Genomic DNA, 22,798 nt, shown 5'->3' on the forward strand with positions numbered 1-22,798 from the left:
GACAAAGTACAGAAGAGGTATTAAATTGATGCAACAACAAATAAAAGTCCCAATTTCTGCTTGTATTTGTTAACCTCCGCCATCGAAGATCGGAGGTTACTGTTTTCACCCCTTTCTGTTTGTTACTTACGAAATCTAAAGATTTCGTAAGTATATTGATGACTTCCATTTGTTTGTTTGTTTGTTTGTATGTTTGTAGGCACGATAACTCGAAAACGGAAGAAGCTACCAATGTCAAATTACACCACGTGATTCAGGAGGGAGATGGCTAGTGCTGATTAGATTTTGGTCAAAATCGGTCAAAGGTCAAGGTGACAGTGAGGTCAAACATCCAAAAAATGATAACTCGAGAACGGAAGAAGCTACCAATGTCAAATTACACCGCGTGATTCAGGAGGGTGATGGCTAGCGCTGATTAGATTTTGGTCAAAATTGGTCAAAGGTCAAGGTCACAGTGAGGTCAAACATCCAAAACATTCGATTTTTGATGGTTGGTACAGAATCATCATAGAAACTTCTGGTTTGCTTCGCTACCTTCTCTCGAGACAGCTTTTATTAGACAAGGTCAGAGGTCAAGTTGACGATTTCGTAAGTACCAGTCTATGACTGCTTGTTTGTTTGTTTGTTCGTGAACAGTATTACGGAAAAACTCCTTGATGGATTTCAACGAAACTTGGTGGGGGGATTAGGTATGGTCCAAGGATCATGCCATTAGATTTTGGACTTGGTCCAAAATCCAATATGGCCACTATGGTGGCCATTTTGAAAAAATATTTGAATTTTTTTTTTGCATTTCTACATGTTTTAAGCGATTTCCAACCCCCCCCCCCAAAAAAAAATTTGTGCAACCTTTTTTTTCAACAAAATTTCGATTTTTTTTTTTCCATTTCCACATGTTATAAGTGATTTCCAACAAAAAACATGCCAAAATTATAATTGCGGCTGATTTTGGAACTTCAGTTGGATATACCCACGTAAAATCAATTTCTGTCTCAAGGAATCTAGTTATGACGAATGAATTGAGTATGTAAAAGTTAAAAGGGAAAGTTGCAAACTATAACTCTGTGAGCACTGTTGACGTCAAATTGAATGAATAGGATATCAGGTTCACTTGAGTGACCTTGCAGTATTGGCGGCGGAGGTTTTGCACTCTACCGAGTGCTCCTCTCTAGTTTATACACTGTGAATGCAGTGTACCTGGAGAAAATGAGACAGCTATTTGTCAAAAAAATGGCAATTTTTATGCCATTCTGCCAAAAATTGACATTTTTTTGTCAAATAAAAAGTGGTCCAAGTTGTGCCATCACTAGTACCAACTACTGGCCATAATGACAGAGATACTACAGCCTCTCATTTAGCTATTTAGCATGCAAGGGTACAAAATACCAGAAATGACCATAACTGTGAAACAGCCCATATTGTTTATGGCCACGTATCTCTATGGTGAAAAATCGCATAAAAAATTATCTTATTCAGATCTTCACCAAAATCTAATCAATTTGTCTGTCACACTGAACCTGTCCACAAAATTTCGCCTGAATTCGCCCGAATACCTTTTTGAGATCTCCTGCTCACAGACAGACGGACACCAATCTTGATCGGCATAGAAAATATAGATTTGCACAATCAAGCAATGAAATAATATGTTTTCAAAAGCTATAAAATGAAAGACAGACAGGTGAAAACAACCTCAGTCCACCTTTGGTGGTGGAGGGAAAAAGGTGTGTTTTAAAGTTTCGTTTTATTGCTTTTCAAAACGTATAGGTTTTCATTGCTTGATTGTGCCAATCTTTATTTTCTACTGGCAAATACCACCCCTCGCTTCGCTGATGGGAGTACTAAAGGTGGAGGGGGGTATGGAGAGAGGGATGGTGAGCGAGGAGGGAGGAAGACCGAGTTCTGTGCTGATTAAAATTGATGTTCGGAAGAGTTTTTAAAAATCTTTTTATTTTATCTTTAAAAAGTGAATGCTGGCATGCACAATGAAAAACTCTACTATCGTCCCGTACCACGAAGTTTATAAAAAAAAAAAAAATCAACGTCGCTTTTAAATTGTAAGCATTCATATTTTATGCCTCCACTGACGAAGTCGCCGGAGGCATTATGTTTTTGGGTTGTCCATACGTTCGTAGTCCGTCGATGTTAATTATCCCGCTCCCTCCCGGAGGAGGAGAGGACACATTTTTGACAGACACGTGCAAGGCAATCAGTGCAGGCCATGCAAATATAAGGTTATTGGTTACACTCAAACTTTGCAGCATATCAGTGCAGGTATATACATACTTGGTAAAACACACAATAAACTTTTAAAAAGACCCTTTATTTATATATAAAAATTCTTCTGCAATATGCATTTCTGGAGAGTACATTTTTTGACGGACAAACGGTGGGACATGTTGTAATCGTCCGGTTTGTTTGTCTGTTTGTTTGTCTGTTTGTTTGTCTGTCTGTCTGTGAGCAACTTTACGGCAAAACTGCTTTAGCAAACACGATCAAATTTAATCCACAGGTGGGCAATGAACCTTGGACGACCCCATTAACTTTTTGGTCCAATTGGATCAAAGGTCAAGGTCAAGGTCATGAAAAGATCAAAATCGTTTTTCGCTCATAACTTCGTCAAAAATGATCTGATTTACTTCAAACTAAGCTTATAGTGAACCTTATTCTATTTGTCACTTATAATCCTACCCATTCTTGTAGTGAAAAATTCATATTTGTGAAGATCGGTTGGGTCCGAAGTTTTGGAGGTCATGGCCATCAGTCAAAATTACAAATTTTCCATTAAAACTAAAACATGGTTACGAAAATACAACTTTACAGGAAAACGGCTGGCTCAAACACTGTCAAATTGTATCCACAGGTGGGTAATGAACCTCGGACGACCCCATTAACTTTTGGGTCCAATTAGGTCAAAGGTCAAGGTCAGGTCACGAAAAGGTCAAAATCGTTTTTCGCTCATAACTTCGTCAAAAATGATCCGATTTACTTCGAACTAAGCTTATAGTGAACCTTATTCTATTTGTGACTTTAAATCCTAACAATCCCAGAGTGAAAAATGCATATTTGTGAAGATCGGGGTTAAGGATGTATCAAATTTTAATTTGATCCCCAAAATAAATTTATGCCTTTAATGGGCGGGATTTGTTGTGCCTGGCACCACTTGTTTTCTCTGTTTTTTCTGCCACTGCTTATCCGATTGACTCCCCATGGGAAATAAGTGTTTTTGGTTGTTTTTGATGATGATGCTGATGTTATAGGTGGCTTCGTTATGACATCATAATTGCATAATAATTGTTTCTAGTTTCTCTTGTTAAAATTAAATAAATTTTGTGAGGACAAAATTCTGAGATTGAAGTGCTACCAAAGGAGGAACTGACGTGGATGCCAGTCAGACAGATGTAATGAAATGTGGTGATGGTTTTTGCTTTATCATTGTTATCCCAGTACTCAAGGGCCGTGCCCCAAATTGTGTCAAGGTGCCCTTCAAGTTTTTATTACGCCTCTGTCACCAAAGGTGCCGAAGGCATTATGTTTTTGGGTTGTCCGTCCAGCCGTCCGTCTGTGTCTTCATCCGTCCGCCCGAGGTCACTTTTTGTAACCGCAATAACTTGTGAACCACTGAAGGGTTTTTTTTTTTAACAAACTTGGTGCAAAGGTATATTATGATGCAAAGATGAACTGATTCGATTATAGGGTCAAAGGGTCAAAGTCATGTGACCTTTGGCTGAAATTAGCAGATTATAGTTATCGTGATAGCTTGCGAACCTCTGAAGGGATTTTCACCAACCTTGACATAATTATTGATTGAAATGCAATGACAAACTGATTCAACTTTCGATTGAAAGTTGTCCACTTTTGCAGACCATAACTTGAGTTAGAAGCATCTGTTGTTCTCTCTCTCTCTCTCTCTCTCTCTCTCTCTCTCTCTCTCTCTCTCTCTCTCTCTCTCTCGTTCTCTCGTTCTCTCGTTCTCTCGTTCTCTCGTTCTCTCGTTCTCTCGTTCTCTCGTTCTCTCGTTCTCTCGTTCTCTCGTTCTCTCGTTCTCTCGTTCTCTCGTTCTCTCGTTCTCTCGTTCTCTCGTTCTCTCGTTCTCTCGTTCTCTCGTTCTCTCGTTCTCTCGTTCTCTCGTTCTCTCGTTCTCTCGTTCTCTCGTTCTCTCGTTCTCTCGTTCTCTCGTTCTCTCGTTCTCTCGTTCTCTCGTTCTCTCGTTCTCTCGTTCTCTCTCTCTCTCTCTCTCTCTCTCTCTCTCTCTCTCTCTCTCTCTCGTTCCCTCCTCTCTCTCGTTTCCCCCTCTCTCTCTTTCCCCCCTCTCTCGTTTCTTTCTCTCTCTCTCTCTCTCTCTCGTTCCTCTCTCGTTCCTCTCTCGTTCCTCTCTCGTTCCTCTCTCGTTTCTCTCTCTCTCTCTCTCTCTCTCTCTCTCTCTCTCTCTCTCTCTCTCTCTCTCTCTCTCTCTCTCTCTCTCTCTCTCTCTCTCTCTCTCTCTCTCTCTCTCTCTCGTTCCTCTCTCTCTCTCTCTCTCTCTCTCTCTCTCTCTCTCTCTCTCTCTCTCTCTCTCTCTCTCTCTCTCTCTCTCTCTCTCTCTCTCTCTCTCTCTCTCTCTCTCTCTCTCTCTCTCTCTCTCTCTCTCTCTCTCTCTCTCTCTCTCTCTCTCTCTCTCTCTCTCTCTCTCTCTCTCTCTCTCTCTCTCTCTCTCTCTCTCTCTCTCTCTCTCTCTCTCTCTCTCTCTCTCTCTCTCTCTCTCTCTCTCTCTCTCTCTCTCTCTCTCTCTCTCTCTCTCTCTCTCTCTCTCTCTCTCTCTCTCTCTCTCTCTCTCTCTCTCTCTCTCTCTCTCTCTCTCTCTCTCTCTCTCTCTCTCTCTCTCTCTCTCTCTCTCTCTCTCTCTCTCTCTCTCTCTCTCTCTCTCTCTCTCTCTCTCTCTCTCTCTCTCTCTCTCTCTCTCTCTCTCTCTCTCTCTCTCTCTCTCTCTCTCTCTCTCTCTCTCTCTCTCTCTCTCTCTCTCTCTCTCGTTCCTCTCTCTCTCTCTCTCTCTCTCGTTCCTCTCTCGTTCCTCTCTCTCTCTCTCTCTCTCGTTTCTCTCTCTCTCTCTCTCTCTCTCTCTCTCTCTCTCTCTCTCTCTCTCTCTCTCTCTCCCTCTCTCTCTCTCTCTCTCTCTCTCTCTCTCTCTCTCTCTCTCTCTCTCTCTCTCTCTCTCTCTCTCTCTCTCTCTCTCTCTCTCTCCCCCTCTTTCAAGGGACCTTTCATTTTTCATTTGACCTTTAATTGAGATTTAACATGGGCAGAAGCATATCCTTCGATTCATTCGCGTTCACTATACTTTCTTGTTTATTTCATGTTTTATGCATAGTTTATGCAATTCTAGTTTATTGCCATAATTCTCTTCATGAGGGAAGCTACTTCAAAAGAGCTGGACAGAACTGCTGTGAAGATCCAGCTGGTAGTCGAGCCCAGTAAACTCATTTAAATTCTCCAGCAATATGTGGAATGGAGGATCGAAATTCCTGTTCTCACAGTGATGTGCTGAAGTGATGACTTTTGCCATGTCATCATGTTTTCCACATGTTATGGCAGTGTTTTAGATGTATTTTAGCAGGGGTTTTTTTTTCCAAGACATAATCCTTAAGTGCTGGCCTTACAAATGTGAGCTTATAGATTCCTGAGATGGTTGTCCTGTTCTCTTTGCCTTGAAAGTGGTCAATATCAACTTGAGCGAATGTTTGAAAAACCGTTGTTTCATTTATTTCCTTGCTGATGGTTTCATCAAACTCATGGTTTCGTATGAAATGGCAATTGAACGATTTTATAATAAATTATTTGTTGTCCTTTTCTTTCTTTTTTTTTTTCAATATTCCAACTTCTTCAATGAATACCTCCCCCCTCACAATCCTCCTTGCTTACTGGTGTTTCTAGTTTCTCTTGTTGAAAATAAATAAATTTGTGAGGACAAAATTCTGAGATTGAAGTGCTACCAAAGGAGGAACTGACATGGATGCCAGTGGGACAGATGTAATGAAATGCGATGAAGGTTTTGCTTTATCATTGCTGTCCCTGTACTCGAGGGCCATGCCCTAAAATGCAGACAAGATTCATTCCAAGCAGATATGCAGGTGTCGTGGAGAAAGGCAGAGCCATAGAGATGATACTGTGTCAGATAAGTAGATCAGAAAGTAGTTGGAGAGTCACACACACACATTGTAGAATACACTGATGGGCAAGTCAGGTCCACTGCATCATGAAATTGCTCCAAATAGGTTAAATAACTTTTTCAAACAAATTGGCCTCATTGATGCATTGATTCTATTTGATTACTTTCCCTTTGTTTTCAAAATTTGGAAATGGTCTTTCAAATCTGGTTTAAATATTTTTTTTAAAAAGAAAACTTCCATCTTGATTTTTTTTTTTGTTTTTTTGAACAACGTTTCAAGTTTTCATTCGATGGCTTTGACATGAGTTGTCGATCTGTGCCATTTTTTGAATGTATAAAATACAGTACTAACAATTTAGATGATCTCATGTGTGGCCACTTCCATGAATGAAGAATGTTTGTGTTTGTATTTGTATAAGAAAAAAGTTTTTCTTTACTGTTGTTCCTTAGTAATTATCTAACGTTCTGAGTAAAAATTAACGTTTTCCAAATCATAACTGCCTTTATGTACTCTCCCTCCGTTCCACCCCTACTCCCAATCCCATCAAATGCAGGTCGTGTAAAGAGTTTGAGTATGTCCCTGTGGAGCCTAACCCACCTGACCACTCTTCACCTTAACGACAACAACCTGTCACGTATTCCACCAGACATTTCACGGCTACAAAACCTCTCTTTCCTTGACCTCTCGTCAAACAAATTGCGCAGTTTACCCGCGGAGATCGGCACCATGGTCGCTCTCAGGTAAGTTACTTTCCCGTCTTTTCTTTCTCGTTTTTATGCCTCTGCTGTCGAAGTTGCCTGTGGCATTGTTTTTTTTTAAATTGAACTCATACCTTTGCTTAGCTTGTTATGTGTCTGCGTGTGTGCATGCGTGCGTGCGCACATATACATATACATGTATATAAAATCTCATTCAAACCACTCACTGACTTTTACTGACTCACTGATATTTATGTTCAGTACCTTCAGGGTGATGTTTTGGAGAATCAAAGAACCATCGGAAAGCATCCGTAAATTAATATATCCGAAAATAAGTGCAGCCTTCTTGTGCTCACTGCAGGTGAGCGACCCGAGACAATGGGGACAATGGTTGGTCATGCTGCTATTAATTATGTACCTACGTATGAAGCACGGTTCGTTATTGCTTACACTGTGTAAGCATTGTGTGTGTGTGTGTGTGTGTGTGTGTGTGTGTGTGTGTGTGTGTGTGTGTGTGTGTGTGTGTGTGTGTGTGTGTGTGTGTGTGTGTGTGTGTGTCTCTATGTATTGTTACGAATCTGGAAGTCTTGTGCACACAGACAGACAGCTGTCCCCGTAGCTGAGTTATGGAGCTTAGTTATAGTTAGTAGCGTGCTGGAGCCAGACGCTGTCCTCCGTATCCGGTGCTGCAGCGGCATCGAGTTGCGGGTTTGAGTCCCGCCGACCCAGGACGTCAAAGACCGCACGAGGCGGGAAGGTCCGAGAAAGCTCTGGTTCTCAACTCATCTGTCCTCGAGCTGGGAACCTTCCATCTCTCTTTTGGGGTATTTGTGTGTGCGTGTGCGTGTGTGTGTCTGTGGACCCGTCTATAAGTAGGAATTGTTTCAGTGCCTTGTACATACTTGCATTGCGTAGTCGTGATAATTCTGCCCTTACGTGCTTCCCTCATTACCCCGATTATTGTTAATAAATATCCCTATTGTTGAATGTTTCAGCTCGTCTTTGTCCTTTCCTTCATTGGTTTAGCACGGTGCGTGTTGGGTGATTAAAAAGGCCGTTGCCGCTATCGTTGTACATTTGGTCCGGCACGGCTCTGGTACTCCGCTCAGTTACGCCGGATCCGAGCCATTCCCGCGACTCAGATCGGACAGAGCCGGCCGAGGGTGTGGTTTCCCCGGTAGTTGGACGGCGTGAGTACTTAGGTAAATTGGAGTTAGACAAGTGGATCCTACCTCATGGTTCTGTAAGGGACCCATACCTTTCAGAGTTCTCCGAGGAGATACTATCGAGATTCCGGGTGTTCAGTGGAGTCGACTCTACTGCTCCATCTTGTGGTCGTGCTCGTCGCCGATACCCGGCTCCACAGCAATATATTGTCTTCTGGTTTTAGCTGTCCGAATCAAGTGGAAGATCAAATTCTGCAATGAAGTCATCAGAAGGAACCTGGATAGGGTTTGGGTTTCAGTCGCGACTCTACTACCCTCAAACCCATCCAGGGGCAACCAAGTAAGCCTTTCAGAAATTTTTTTCTGCAAGAATTCACCTCTCCTTCGACAGACAAAGAAAGAGAGAAATTAAGAGAGAAAGAGCTGGAAGAAAAGAAAAATCAAGAATTTGAATGCTCGGCTCTCCATAAAGATGTCGGTCGGTATCCGCACACCTGTTGAAAGCAGCACCGTCGGCTATTTTTGAATTCATTTTTTCACTAAAATATTCCAATTTTACTGTTTTGTAACCGTAATTAGATTAAATACCACAAAGTAGTGTGTTGTATCACTTCCCCTGATTATTGTAATATCAAGTGGCATACTAATTATCCCATTTCCCATGCAGTGGGAGAAAAAGGATGTGTTGCGTTAGCAAACAGCTTGCTTACAGCTCACCAAGTGGTCTGCTTGATTCAAAGCACTCAAGCAAGCATTTCAACAGAATACACCCAGGGTGTGTGTGTGTGTGTGTGTGTGTGTGTGTGTGTGTGTGTGTGTGTGTGTGTGTGTGTGTGTGTGTGTGTGTGTGTGTGTGTGTGTGTGTGTCGAGGGCGGAAGATTTTAAAAAGGTCGAGTGTTTGACATCGAATGTTCAGCTTATTATGAGAATATGAAGAATACTAATTAATAATTGTCAGTCATAGTAACTATAAATAGATCTTAATAGCCCTGAATGCTGCATGAGATGGCAAATTTATTTAATAATCACTTGCATGTTTTTTTTATTTTTTTTTAACCATATGAGTTTTTGTCATCAAATTTTCAACACACCCTTGTTATGAGAATATGGAAAACACCATTTAATAAATTTTACATGTTTTCTTTTTCTTTTTTTTTGACAATTTTTTTTGAGAAATTGTCTCGCTCACCAAATAGAAGTCATATGTCAAATAAAACGTCCTGAAATGTGTGGGCATGCCTTGTCCGTTGCCAGCGCCCAACCTTGTCGTGCACCCACTTGCAAACAGGCCGGAACACCAATCGACGTCACCCCCAAGAAACAGGCACGCCAAGAGAGGGCCTGAGCAGAACAAGCATCAACGGCCCGAGCATTACCCACCGCCAGGAGCCACAACCGACGGACAGCTGTTCGGTGCTGTGAGGCGCTGTGAGATGCTGTGAGATGCTGAGGCTCTCACCAACTCACTGACTGGTAAAGTCGTCTGTCTGACTGGACTCCGACTGACTGGTAAAGCCGTCTGATGTCGACTCACCCGCCAAAAATGGACCTCTCGTCCTCCTATAGGCGGCCCGTCTGGGCGGGCAGAGACTCCAGCCAAATCCACCCCACCCCATTTGCGAATCATTGCCGTGACAACCTGCCTGTCCTGCGATCACTCCTGGCCCGCACCGCCATGCCTGTGGTGTCGGACCAACGGCAAAAGCAGCCATTTGTCAGAATTACCGAGCGAAAACTTGAAGTGCTCATAAAACGTCAACAACAATTATCACCTCAATGTTCAGCCCGATATGAAAAAGAGCCAGTTAGCATCCATAGAGCTGTTGAACGGGGTGTCAAACCTCGATGGAAAAAGGCGGGCGTCGGTGAAAAACGGGTGTCAACGTCGATGGAAAAAGGTGGGTGTCAAGCCTCCGTTGGGCTAACGGCTATCTCACATGCATCAATGTGTCTGTCGTAAAGAGAAAAAGGAGCTTTCCATAAGAGAGGGAATATATTCTTTACCCTTCTCAACGCATCACATTTAGAATCCCACCAGACATGGGGATGGGTATCCTGGACATGCATTTAGCGAAAGAACTATCTGAGGACCTGGATGTTTGTATGCATTCGTCGGATCAGATTCTGAAATCCGTACCAATATCTTTTCCAGACAGGTCGATCATCTTTCAATACAATGGAAAGATATGATTATGTGAATTAAAATTATAATCGATACATGTTCAAGCACATTGAATCATACCATATTTGAGTGCATTTTCTATTTCAGATTTAATGCATTAATTTTAATATCAAGTTTTAATTAACATTTTATTATTGTTTTTATCACCCTCAAATCCATCATGCTAATTTCTGAGAAATTGCATCTACAGCTTCCAGTCTATTAGATTTCGGCAGCAAGAGGTCAAAGGTCAGATGTCATGTCAGGTGGAAATGTGATACTGTTGTGGGGCCAGACGTCGGCCGCAGGCACGACCACTGGATGGAGCCGCAAGTCTGCTCCACCGATCGCCCGGAATTCAGATCGTCGGCCCGGATAAGTCCGGAGTCGACGGGTCCTCTATCGGACCGAAATTCGCCAATGGATAGACCACGTGGGGTAGGGTCTATTGCCAATTTCAATTTACCTAAATACCCATGTGGTCCAACTACCGGGGAATTTCACCCTTGAAGGAACTCGTACGAAAATGAGCCGCTTAGCGTGCTCGTTCCATGTGCGATTCCGAGCAGTTTAATCGCCGAGAACCGTCGGTCCAGATGTCCCCTTGCGGCGGCACAATGGCCTTGCTTAATCTTCCCCAGCCTGCGGCACGCTGTCAATGAAGGAATTGACACGAACGAGCTGAAAACATTTAACAAATGGGTTTTTTTTTACAACAATAATGGGCGGAATTAGGGAAGCATGCTAGAATCAGAATTAAACCGACTATTGAGAATGCAATGCAAATATATACAGCACAGGCACTGAAACAGTTTTCTACTTAGTAGACGGCCGCACACGCACACGCACACGCACACGCCAAGAATTGGACCAAAAGGTCATTATTTGGACCTCCAGCCCAGAGGATAATCGGGCTGAGGACCAGGATGGCTGGCTACCTGGCCGCGAATGCGCAACTGGATGTTCCCTCCTTCCGGGAGCTCCGGTCTCCGAAGGACTGGTGCAGCACAACCGAACCCAGCCGAGGTGAGACGAGGTGATCGCCCAAGCTCGCGATTGCGTGGAAGAGGAGGCGGAGGAGGACTCCGACCAGACCAGACAGGCTTCCCCGAAATGAGCGCTCCAGCGAGATGACAACCGAACCCAGCTAGAACGAGATGGGTCACTTGAGATGATGCTCCTCCTCGTTTCTTCCTTCCCTTCGCTTCTCCTCAAGTCTCGTCGCTTTTTGCATCGCTGCAAGCTTCCTTTATAAGCTCCGGTGCGCTCTCCTCCCCCTTTCCGGCGCACGGGGAAAATCCCCGAGATGGGTCGCTTGAGATGATGCTCCTCCTCGTTTCTTCCTTCCCTTCGCTTCTCCTCAAGTCTCGTCGCTTTTTGCATCGCTGCAAGCTTCCTTTATAAGCTCCGGTGCGCTCCCTCCCCCTTTCCGGCGCACGGGGAAAATCCCGGTGCGGGAGTTGTCCTTTTTAGGTCATCTCTTCGAGCATGACCTAATAATATTGGTGTTGAGAGGAGAGGTGACGATCTGTCCGTCCGTCCATTCACAATGAAGTTGAAGCGGGAGATCTGGTCATTAGTGATCTTGATAGAGGTCGATGAGACGTACACGATGGTATGACTTTCAAGGTCACTGAAGGTCAAGGTCAAGGTCACGAGGCCTTTGAAGTTGCGAAAATGACTTTTCAAATTCTATCTCCTCCGCCATTTCTCAAGCGATCTTGAATTTGATTGTGGCATACGAATCTATGGGACAATATCTAAATTTTGATCGGGCCGGATTTTCGATATTTGCTTTCATTTTCGTGTCACGTGACTTCAAAGTTGGCAAAAAATGCGAAAATGGCGATTTTCAAAATTTATCTCCTACATTTCTCAAGCAATCTTGAATTTTATTGTGGCATATGAATCTATGGGACAATATCAAAATTTTGTCGGGCCAGATTTTCGATATTCGCTTTCGTTTTCTCGTCACGTGACTTCAAAGTTTGCAAAAACTGCCCTACCTTCAGGAGGCTATATATTTTCTCGCAGAGATGACTGTCACTCCCGCACGGGGGTAATTTTCTGAGCATACTTTTTGTAACGGTCATTCTTGTTTACGTCTCAGAATCTCGATAAAACTCCAAACTATTAAAAGAAATCGCAGCACATTTACATTGATTTACCCATTAGACAAGGGAAAGGAAGCTATCTATAAAACACATGCCGAAATATCTGAGCGAGAGGACCTGAATGTTGTGTGCGATAGATTTTCAAATTCGGAACAATACTTCATGAGAACAGCTGAAGGGATTTAAATCAAACTTGTTACAAGTATGCAGAATTGATACAATAATGTGGGTGGAGGCATATCGGTTGGTGTCAGAGAGTGCCGTTCTCGTTGGTTAGTCGTCCATGCTATTGTCCTATTGAGACCTCCCTCCAATTTTTGTTCAAAGAGCAATACTTATTGGCTTTGGGGTACCTGTCATTGCCTGGTGCTGCTCTAATCCTGTTGGCATTTTGAAGAAATCAAATATATTTTTTTTGTGGGGGTCAAAAATACTTCCCCACACCCATATGAAATGGGGTCAGAGATCATTTAATATTTATTACCTTTCACACAGCTACAAAGACTCGGGCACTATGGAGAAAAAATAAATCAAACCTTTTTTTTTTCTTCAAAATTTTCAGAAAATAACTTTTGGCTAAAACACTCCCCAGGACTCGCTGATGAACCTCTGAAAGTTTGATGACGATCTGTTAGGTCATCTCTAAGAAAAATGGTGACAGACAGACTGACAAACATTTCTGTTCTAGCATAGATCATATTCTCAGATTATTGTTTTTGACTGATTTACCATTGCTGAGCAAATATTCACAGTGCAGGGACATTTCCTTTCTTTTAATTACTTTTTCTTTGTTTGATTTGTCCACATCAGTTTGGTCATCTCCATTCTCCTTCCCTTTCCTGGTTGCAGGGAACTTCTCTTAAACCACAATCTCCTCAGAGTCCTGCCCTTTGAGCTGGGAAAGCTTTTTCAACTGCATAAGCTTGGCTTGAAAGGTGGGGTACATCTATATGTATATAATGGAACTATGCCGTATGTGTACGTATCATCTACTCCTCCGAGGAAGCTAAAACTCTCAGAGATTAATGAGGGCACCCTGAAGTTGTGCCTGGGCAAGTTTCGTTTGAGTCCATCAAATTTTGAAAAGAAAAAACATTTTGTCATTTTCTTCCTTTGGGGGGGTGGCATTTGGAATTATCTAAGCTATATAACCACAATGTATTATATGTGCACATAAACAGTACGCATGTTTTTGCTTCATATACATAACATGGGTTATTTTTATTTCCGGGGGCGATCGAGGCAGCGGTCTGTTGCCTATACACCGCCCAAATAAAGTCATGTGTCAGAAGGGCATGTTGCATGCTTGAAACAAGTTTGCCCTCATGGAGGGTACTCTATTCTGGTATTTGCAATGAAAACACTCATGATTTGTTGCTGAGCCTGGGAACAACCTGCTATGCACAGTGATGCCTTTGGTTTACATCACTATTGACTTCTTTCCATAAGTTCCATTATTCTTATTTTCCTCCTCCACCTTAGCTTTTGGCATTCTGTGTATTGGGACAGTTTGATTGAAGTGCTGCCAACCGATATAGAAAACCGTTCATGTTAAAAAACAACTGCTTGTTCATGATGTAATGAATGGGACAGATGTAATGAAATGTGATGATGGTACTTGGTTGGTTATTGTTCTCCCAGCACTCAAGGGCCATGCCCTAAAATGCAGACAAGATGCATTCTGAGCAGATAAGCAGGTGTCATGGAGAAAGGCAAGAGGGTATGCTGTGTGTCAGATAATAAGTTCAGATCTTGTCATTTTGATAGCTTTGTGTATTTGGAAGGGGCTGTGAGCCTCGATGAAAGATTGGAGACTAAGATGAGGAGATTGATTAAAGTTGGGGCAGTGATGTGAAGGAAAGCAAACTGGTTGACCATAACTTTGATTTCTCTTCATCTGATGCAACATTTAGGAAGATTTACCAATAAAGTGGGAAGAATTTTGAAGCATGTAATGCAAATGTACAAGTAGTTGATTGGTGGTACTGATGGGTGAGGGGGGGGGGAGGGGGAACAGAAGGAATGACTGCAACTTTGAGAAAATTGGAACTTGATAGTTTATGGTGTGAAAAGGCCAGGTAGGATCTGAGATAAATGACGTGAGCAATGAGATGAAACGATCATGTAGACCTGGTATATCTTGCTTTCCGAAAGCTCTCATTTTGTAGTCCATTAATCAATAAGTTATTAAATTTTCATTTTCAGGAAACCCCCTTCCTCAAGACATCTTGGGACTATACCATGAGCACGATGGCACTCGGAAGCTGCTCACATTTATGCTGGACAACCTTGCAGGTTCGTTTGTGCTGCCTCTTGCAATGCCTGGCCCGACTCCATATTTTAATATGAATAATTTATAACGATTTTGGTGGTTGCTGTCAGGTAATCTTCTAACCATGCTCAAATTAAAGTAAAGTACCATTTCTTTCCTTGTCGATGTGGCCATAAGTTTGAAGTATCTTCATGTCTCAATCAGTAATTTATGTGTTTCACTTTCTGAAGTTTTGCACTCTACTAACTATCGAGGATGGCTGAGTGGCACACACAATCGCCTCTAAGCTGTCTAGCCTGTCATCCCGGTGTTTTCGAGGCAGAGTGATTAATCAATGTGTACGCCGTCCATCGGGTGGACATTAAACTAGCATCCCTTCTGCCAGCATTATTTGGTGAACGTAGCATAACTACTAAGATCCCATAGTGTCTTTCGTGTGGAGTATGTGAGCTATCGCTGACACCCTGGCCAAATTCCGAATTCCTGCCCTAACTACTTAGTTGAACATCAGGCTGTGTCAGTCGGTTGGTGAAAGACTTGGGCCAATCCTCCTCCAGCCAACCACACAATAATGTGGGAATAATTGTGGCCGCTGAAGAAAGAAGCACTCTACTAATGAACGGTACAGCTTGCTTTTGCAATAAACAAGCTGCACAGCATGCGAGTCAATTTAGATGCTTGGCAGATGTAGTTTTTCTTTACTGAATGAAAAGAATCATAACACAGTAGAATCTCTTTATCCAGAAGTGTCGGGGACCAAAGGTGTTCCGGTTAAACGCTATTTCCACCGAATGGATGATGTTAATTTTATTCTTACGGATGTTGTTACGTTCTTCCAGTACCTTAACACTAATCACTCAAACCCCACCATCCCCCCCACCTCATTCTCCATGTATTTGGACTCGCCCTATGTAGTCAATGGCTCCATGTTGGACATGTAAAAATAAATGTGCCCAACACAGTTTTACCTGTTTGTATGTTTATTGTTGTGAATGTGACATAAAAATAGGAAGGGGTCATATACAGGGGGCTGCAAAAGTAGGTATACAGTAAGGAGTATACCAGTATATCATTACTAAATACCTAATTTTGCAGCCCCCTGTATATAGCAATTTTGAATGAACAAACTTAAATTATACGGCAAACATTTTTCGCTTTTAGGAGAGAAACTCATGATTTTGTATGGGGCTTGGCCACAAAACTCAGCCCAGCTTGGTTAAATCGGCATTATTCGCTGATAAAGCCTTTCAACAAACCACTTAAAAAACCCAATTAAAACATCCACTTTCCTCCGGATGTTCTGCATATGAATCTCGAGGGGCACAGTTGACTGATAAAAATGCCACCAACAATTTCTGAGAGCATAAAATTAGGCACTGCTTCCTCGAGAAAAATCTTACTTTTTACCCCCCCCCCCCCCCCCCCCGTGAAGCATAAAGCTGGGTGAACAATTGGCTGACTGTTTGTCTGTTGACAAATGTCATTCTATGATCAAGGAATTCATAAAATGTCAATTGTATGTTATATGTTGAACACTAGAACAAGAACCTGCAGTTTCGCAGGACTTTGGCTCTGAATTTGTCAAATTGTATGGAATCTCGTCTCAATTGTGCATCCACACAACGGAGTATGGTAACTGTTTTAGTCTGCCGACCTGTCTGGCGGCCAAACAAATTTGAAAATCATACCACCAGGAAACGTACTGTTTTATGGATGTCATAAAGGGCACAAATGACAGGCACGAATAAGTAATTACCTCTGCCACCGAAGGTGAAGGAGGTTATGTTTTCACCCCTTTCTGTCTGTTTGTTTGTTTGTTTGTTTGTTTGTTTGTTTGTCTGTTTGTCTGTGTACAGGATATCTCAAAAAGTTGTTGACGGATCTGGATGAAATTTTGTGGATAGATTCAGTGTGTGACAAGGACAAACTGATTAGATTTTGGTGAAGATCGGGATCCAGATCCGATGACTAGAATTTTTAAAGTGATTCTGCACCATTGAGAGATAAGGCCAAAAACAATATATTGCACGATATCTTAAGTTGTTGATGGATTTGGACAAAACTTGGTGAACACGTTGAGTGCATCGCAAGGACGAATGGGTTCGATTTTGGTCAAGACCCGAATCCGGATCTGGATACGAGATTATTTAATCTTTAAAATGATTCTTCACCATTGAGAGATCGGGCCAAAAACGCTATAGTACTGTATCGCATGATATTTCAAAAATGTAGTGGGCCCGATATGCTCTCGTGGATCAGGCATTACGTGGCGGATGTATGCACTCCACAGAGTGCCCTTCTAGTTTTACGTGTTTTAATTAAATGGTGTTAAAGACAGTGAGTGCATCAACAGCGGTGAACTTCCAAGAAAAAAAAACCTTTATTTTATTTCAATTGAATTATAATTAAACACTTGAACACAAACCACCTTCTTGTCATTTCGTAAAACCTCCAGGTTCACAGTACTTGGATAAAATAGTACGCAATTTTATGCCATCGTGACCAATCGTATGTGCCACTCATGCTTTCGGCATTGGGGAGTATTGAGATTCAGACAGAGGCGGCCTGTAGGATATATAGATTGTCCTTGGAAACGCAAAGCAAGAGTTTAAAGGACCCCTTGTCATGTTCTTTTTCTCAAGACCGTGTGGGGTAAGGTATTTTATTCTATGAACAATGAACACGCAAGTTGTTTTGTTGTTGTTTTTTTTTGGCCATGACTTTTTTTTTGTCTAGATCATGGATCTTTCATTATTTGGATGTCTGGATAAAAGAGGTTTGACTGTACACCCATTTTGATGCATCTGTTGATGGCATTGCCCATTTTGAGGAAGTTATTGCCACGTGCTGTCCTGTTGGACTACAACAAACACATCTTTTGCTTATAGTGGGACAGAAACTAGTAATCCATGTGTTTTATTTATTTTGAATATTTTAAAAAAATAATTGAAAAGAGACTGAATAATGGACAATAAATTTTTGAGGCATAAATTTATGTACAGTGGTATCTCTGAACTGCATGCTTTATACCTTTTTGCCTATTTGCGTGATGCTCATCGTCTTCGTTTGCCGTGTTTGGTTGTCTCAAGCAGTGCAACCGGAACAGCCACCATCTCGGCCATGGATTGCACTTGCTAATCCTGATCGTTCACAAACCACTGGTGAGTCCATTGACATGAATGAAACAAACATGCTGTGATCACTTGGTGCACCTATTTGCTTCCATTAGCAGGATTGTCAATGACTGAGGTTAAAGTGAAACAGTGGATAAATCAGTGACAACCCATAATATTATATTTTGGAATACTTTGACTTTTGATAGTGATTTTTGTTTTTATATTTTGTTGATGTAATTGGGGGTGGGGGGATAGGGTAGCATTTACGAATGCATTGTATATTTTTAATACAAAGTCTTTGCTTGTGGAAGAGCTAAAATGACATTTGGCAGCAGCTTTACAGATTTCCAAAGCTAGTGGGGGGAGGGGGAGTGGGGGCTTGGCCATTAGGAGGAATAACACAACAATGCCTCGTAGAGTAACAGAATGGGAAATGATCAGCAGGTATGCTGTATTCGAGATTGTGTATGTTCAAGGGTGAGGGCATAAAGTAGTGATGGGCAGCGCATTTGAAAGACTGATGGGAGGAGATGAAACAACAAATACCGGGAGACAATTCCACATTCGGAAGAATAAGGGGACAAATTGATACAGATGGGTGACCAGCCAAAACTTTAGAAGGGTGGTATGGTTTCTTGTAGAATGTGTGTGACCTGGTATGGCTAAGGGAGGGCAGAGGTAGGAGAGGGCAGGAGGAGCACAAGGCCAGATGTAAGCTTTTATAAAATGAAGAGTCCACCAACTTGCCATCGGTGGGAAAGCGACATTCCCTGGGAATCCTCCTCCTGTCTTGAGATTCCGAAGGTGTGGAAGGCCTTGATTTTGACTGCCTCAATAACAATGTGGGAAGCAGGAGCACTTGCCCAGAGTGTAGAGTCATACCTCACGGAGCTTCATATGAAAACATTGTGCATCATGATGAGCTCGCTGCAGCTCAGGAATGCATTAGCTCTACAAAGAATACCCAGACAGTGGCTAGTCTCTGATACCGTTCTGGAGACATGATCCTCTGACGAAAGCTTCTAGCAGATCATGAGGCTGAAAAGTTCCAGGAACTGCACCTCTTCCAGTGGTTGTCCAAAAAAGTGGATTTAATCATTTGATTGTTGATCATATTAGCTGGTGAGGAGCCATCTTGACTCTCCAACAAATCATGCATGTTCTGAGAAAAGGGGGTTGAAAGTTCAAGTTACCATTTAGAACCCCATTGAATTGTTGAATGAAGATCAGTATTAGCTTCAGACATTTTGCTGAAAACAGCCAACAACACCAAAGGCACACTGATCTTGAAAGATGACTCCAATGCATTTAATAAAATTTGCCCCTGAATGTGGCTTACATGGTTTACTTCTCAGAGGCTGTGAAAATGAACAATTATGAAAATGATTTTTGTTTTCTTCATCATCAAAATTCACTTGAAATTAATCACTGATTGCTGGATTGCCTAATAAATGTGACTGTAAAGCTGTGATAAAATGAGATGTGATAGTAAATTGGTGTCTCTTTTCTCCTGCATTATGACATGCTGGTATTGTCCCTTTTTTTTTAATTCCAGCCGTCTTTACTGTCATGTGCTACAACGTTTTGTGCGATAAGTACGCAACACGGCAGTTGTACGGGTACTGCCCATCATGGGCTCTCAGCTGGGAATACCGGAAAAAAGGCATCATGCAGGAGATCCTACATTGTGGCGCTGATATCATCAGCCTGCAGGCATGTGGCTTTGGATACGCAAGCTTTAATCTGTATTTTGTGTTTTCACTTTTATCATGGTGATTTAGGGATATTTTTGGGCTGCAGCTATTTTTGTCTGGTTAATGGGACAATTTTTGCTGAACTGAAAAGTTTTGCCTCAAAGACAAATACAAGTGGCTTTGTGATACCTTGTGGTTCATGACACATAAGTAATGCTTGAGTTTTCTACAACAGCAAGAATAAAGTCCAAGGATCTCATTCCTGCAAAATCATGAAATGCTCAAAGGAACATAGCAGATTTTGTATACATTATTAGGGTACCCTGTGAGTACAGGGTACCCTATTGTTTTTCTTCTGTTTATTTATTAGGGTATCCAGTTTATCAACTGGATACCCTATTGTTATTCTTCTGTTTATTTATTATTTTTCTTTTTCCGCCGGCATTTCGCGGACTTTTTCGCTTTAAAAATCATTTTCTCTGGAACGCTAAGTCTGATTGACATGAAATTTTCACCATAGTATGTATCTTTTTTGGTAGCACAATGAGATTATAATTATGACATCATTGGTCACGTGTTGTGGGCGCCATCTTGAAAAAAACGATAAACTTTGGACCTCTGTATCTCAGAAACCGTGCAATGGAAAATTTTTTCGCTTGATACATTTTACTAAGCTCCCTATGGGAACACGTGTGATTTTTCGTGACGTCATAGGTGAAGCGATATACCGGTGAAGATTCGTCAAGTAGAACGCCGTATGGGAAAAATCTGAAAACTTTTGAGCATCATCTACGCCAAAAATCACCGACGAAAATGTTTTTCTTGACGTCATCGATGACGTAATTCGGCCGCCATCTTGTTTTTTAGTGTTTTTTTTTTTTTTTTAATCTTCTTCTCCAGAAGGGCTGGACAGATTGAGGCGAAACTTTACAGATTATATTCCCCTATAGGTCCTTTCTCAAGTTTGTTAATTTCTTCTTGATTGGTCATATGGTTTGGTGGCCATCTTGAAAAAACCCTAAAAGCTTCAAACATCTCCAGAAGCGCTGGTCTGATGAAGGGGAGATTTCAGAACTATATTCGGGACAGGTAGGTGATATAAGTTTGTTAATTTCGAATTGATATATCATATGGTTTGGCCGCCATGTTTGATTTAATAAAAATATTAAATAATGTTTTCTCTGGAACCGCTTAACCTAACGAATCAAAAATTTGCAATTATCATCTACCATCGTGTATGCACGCCTGGTAAAAATTATGATGTCACACGTCACATGGTTTGGTGGCCATCTTGGATAGAAAAATGCACCTTTACCAATTAACACCAAACTTCACAAACGTGTTCCAATACCCAGTTGGAAGCAGAATATAAATTTGTGATGTCATAGGTCACATGGTTCGTCAGCCATCTTGGATTGAAAAACAATATCTTTAAACGTCTTTTTCTCTGAAACGGCTGAACAGATCCAGGTGAAATTCCACCACAATGACCGCCTCTCCATGACGAATAAAAAGTTCTCACCCCCTTTTGAGGTACGACGCAACGTTTGGCAGCCTTAGTAGATTGAAGGAAAAATATTAATTAATGTTCACTCTGGAACTACTGCATCAATAAATGTGAAACATCACCGTTATGGTGGAACACTCATGCGGAATGACGGTTTGAAATTTCAACGGGATCGGGCCCAGGGTTTGGCAGACATGTTGGTTTTAAGAAAAATATTAAATAATGTTTTCTCTGGAACTGCTTAACCTGGCGAAGCGAAAATTTGCACTTATCATCTACCATCGTGTTTGCACACGTGGGGAAAATTATGACGTCAGAAGTCACATGGTTTGGCCGCCATCTTGGATTGAAGGATAAATATTAATTAATGTTTACTCTGGAACCGCTGCTTCTATATAAACGAAACTTCACATTTGTAATTTAGCCGACATGTGAAACAAAAGTTTAAAATTTCAACCTGATCGGTCTCGCGGTTTGGCAGCCAGAATTATTTAATCATTTGAATCTGTTCGCCAGTAATAAAGTAATTGAACGCTTTGTGCTGCCCAGTTCGTAACTCGTTAGTCCCACACCGTATCGAAGCAGGGCTGTATTTGTATCGCTCTTAAATAATGTTTTCTCTGGAACCACTTACCCGATCAAAGCGAAACTTTGCCACTGCCACTGTTATCTGCAGAAAGTCCCATGTTGTATCAAAGGCGGACGGACTGGGTACCCGGTCATCACTGCCAGCAGTTATAAAGTGGCAGTTCTAGTTATTATTATTTATTCTTTTTCCGCCGTGCTTTGGGGACTTTTTGGCTTGAAAAATCATTTTCTCTGGGAGACTAAGTCCGATCGACACAAAATTTTCACCATAGTATGTATCTTTTTTGATAGCACAATCGCGTTATAATTATGACGTCATTGGTCACGTGGTGCGGGCGCCATCTTGAAAAAAGCGATAAACTTTAGACCTCTGTATCTCTGAAACCGTGCAATGGAAAAATAAACCAATGTCACCCGCAGGGTGACCCGTATCTTGCCAAAAGGTGACCACGTGTGACTTCTTTAAGGTCACTGAGGTGAACAGAGCTGCTATCCACCAGGAGCGACTCCTTGAGGAATATCTGCCTACGAGAGATTCCGATGAGCATCGTTCTACAGAGTAGCCATGAAAAATATGCGTTTGCCTCGTAATATAACGTCACCAAATGATGTCATAAGGTCTCAAGCTTGACATATCTAGAAAGCACTCATCGAGGTGTTCAATTTGAGGTACTACATGATATGGTTCCTAAAACTTGAAAATTTGACCTTGGGGTCAAATATGTTTGACCTCAGGCGCTAACCATGAAGGTCAAGGCCAATCGCCACCAAAAATTAATCAGCTGAGCGCCAGAACATGAACTATATTCCCATGAAGTTTGAAGACGATCCGATCAAAATTACTCAAAAAATAAGGGTTTCGTCGACTCCCCCGATTTGCGACAAAGTGACCTTGACCTTTGACCTTGACCTTCAAAATTTTATGCGCTGAAAGGGACCTCTATAGGCCTCTGATATGCGAAGTTACAAAAATTTCCAATGATAACTGTGCTCTGCAGAGTGATTTATACGTGATTACAGACCAAAAAATATATATATATATATATATATATATATATATATATATATATATATATATATATATATATATATATATATATATATATATATATATATATATGAAGGTCAAGGCCAATCGCCACCAAAAATTAATCAGCTGAGCGCCAGACCATGAACTATATTCCCATGAAGTTTGAAGATGATCCGATCAAAATTACTCAAAAAATAAGGGTTTTGTCGACTCCCCTGATTTGCGACAAAGTGACCTTGACCTTTGACCTTGACCTTCATAATTTTATGCGCTGAAAGGGACCTCTATAGGCCTCTGATATGCGAAGT

At 41.7% G+C, this 22,798-nt stretch overlaps 1 protein-coding gene across 12 annotated transcripts in view; it reads left to right on the top strand.

Annotated features, from left to right (window-relative positions):
- The window catches only part of LOC147018853 (CCR4-NOT transcription complex subunit 6-like), a 134,214-nt gene that overhangs the window by 27,293 nt on the left and 84,123 nt on the right, over positions 1-22,798 (top strand). For 10 of the 12 annotated variants that reach the window (XM_085898941.1, XM_085898940.1, XM_085898943.1 and 7 more), the window contains 5 exons: positions 6,697-6,883; positions 13,133-13,218; positions 14,489-14,578; positions 17,645-17,716; positions 19,227-19,388. In XM_085898941.1, coding sequence (XP_085755067.1) covers positions 6,697-6,883; positions 13,133-13,218; positions 14,489-14,578; positions 17,645-17,716; positions 19,227-19,388 — 597 coding nt within the window. The remainder of the gene's footprint in view (positions 1-6,696; positions 6,884-13,132; positions 13,219-14,488; positions 14,579-17,644; positions 17,717-19,226; positions 19,389-22,798) is intronic. The other 2 variants (XM_085898936.1, XM_085898938.1) reach the window with 1 other exon arrangement.

Source organism: Eptatretus burgeri, chromosome 10 (genome assembly GCF_056783735.1).
Source record: "Eptatretus burgeri isolate ZD-2024b chromosome 10, Ebu_testis_v1, whole genome shotgun sequence".
Taxonomy (NCBI): domain Eukaryota; kingdom Metazoa; phylum Chordata; class Myxini; order Myxiniformes; family Myxinidae; genus Eptatretus; species Eptatretus burgeri.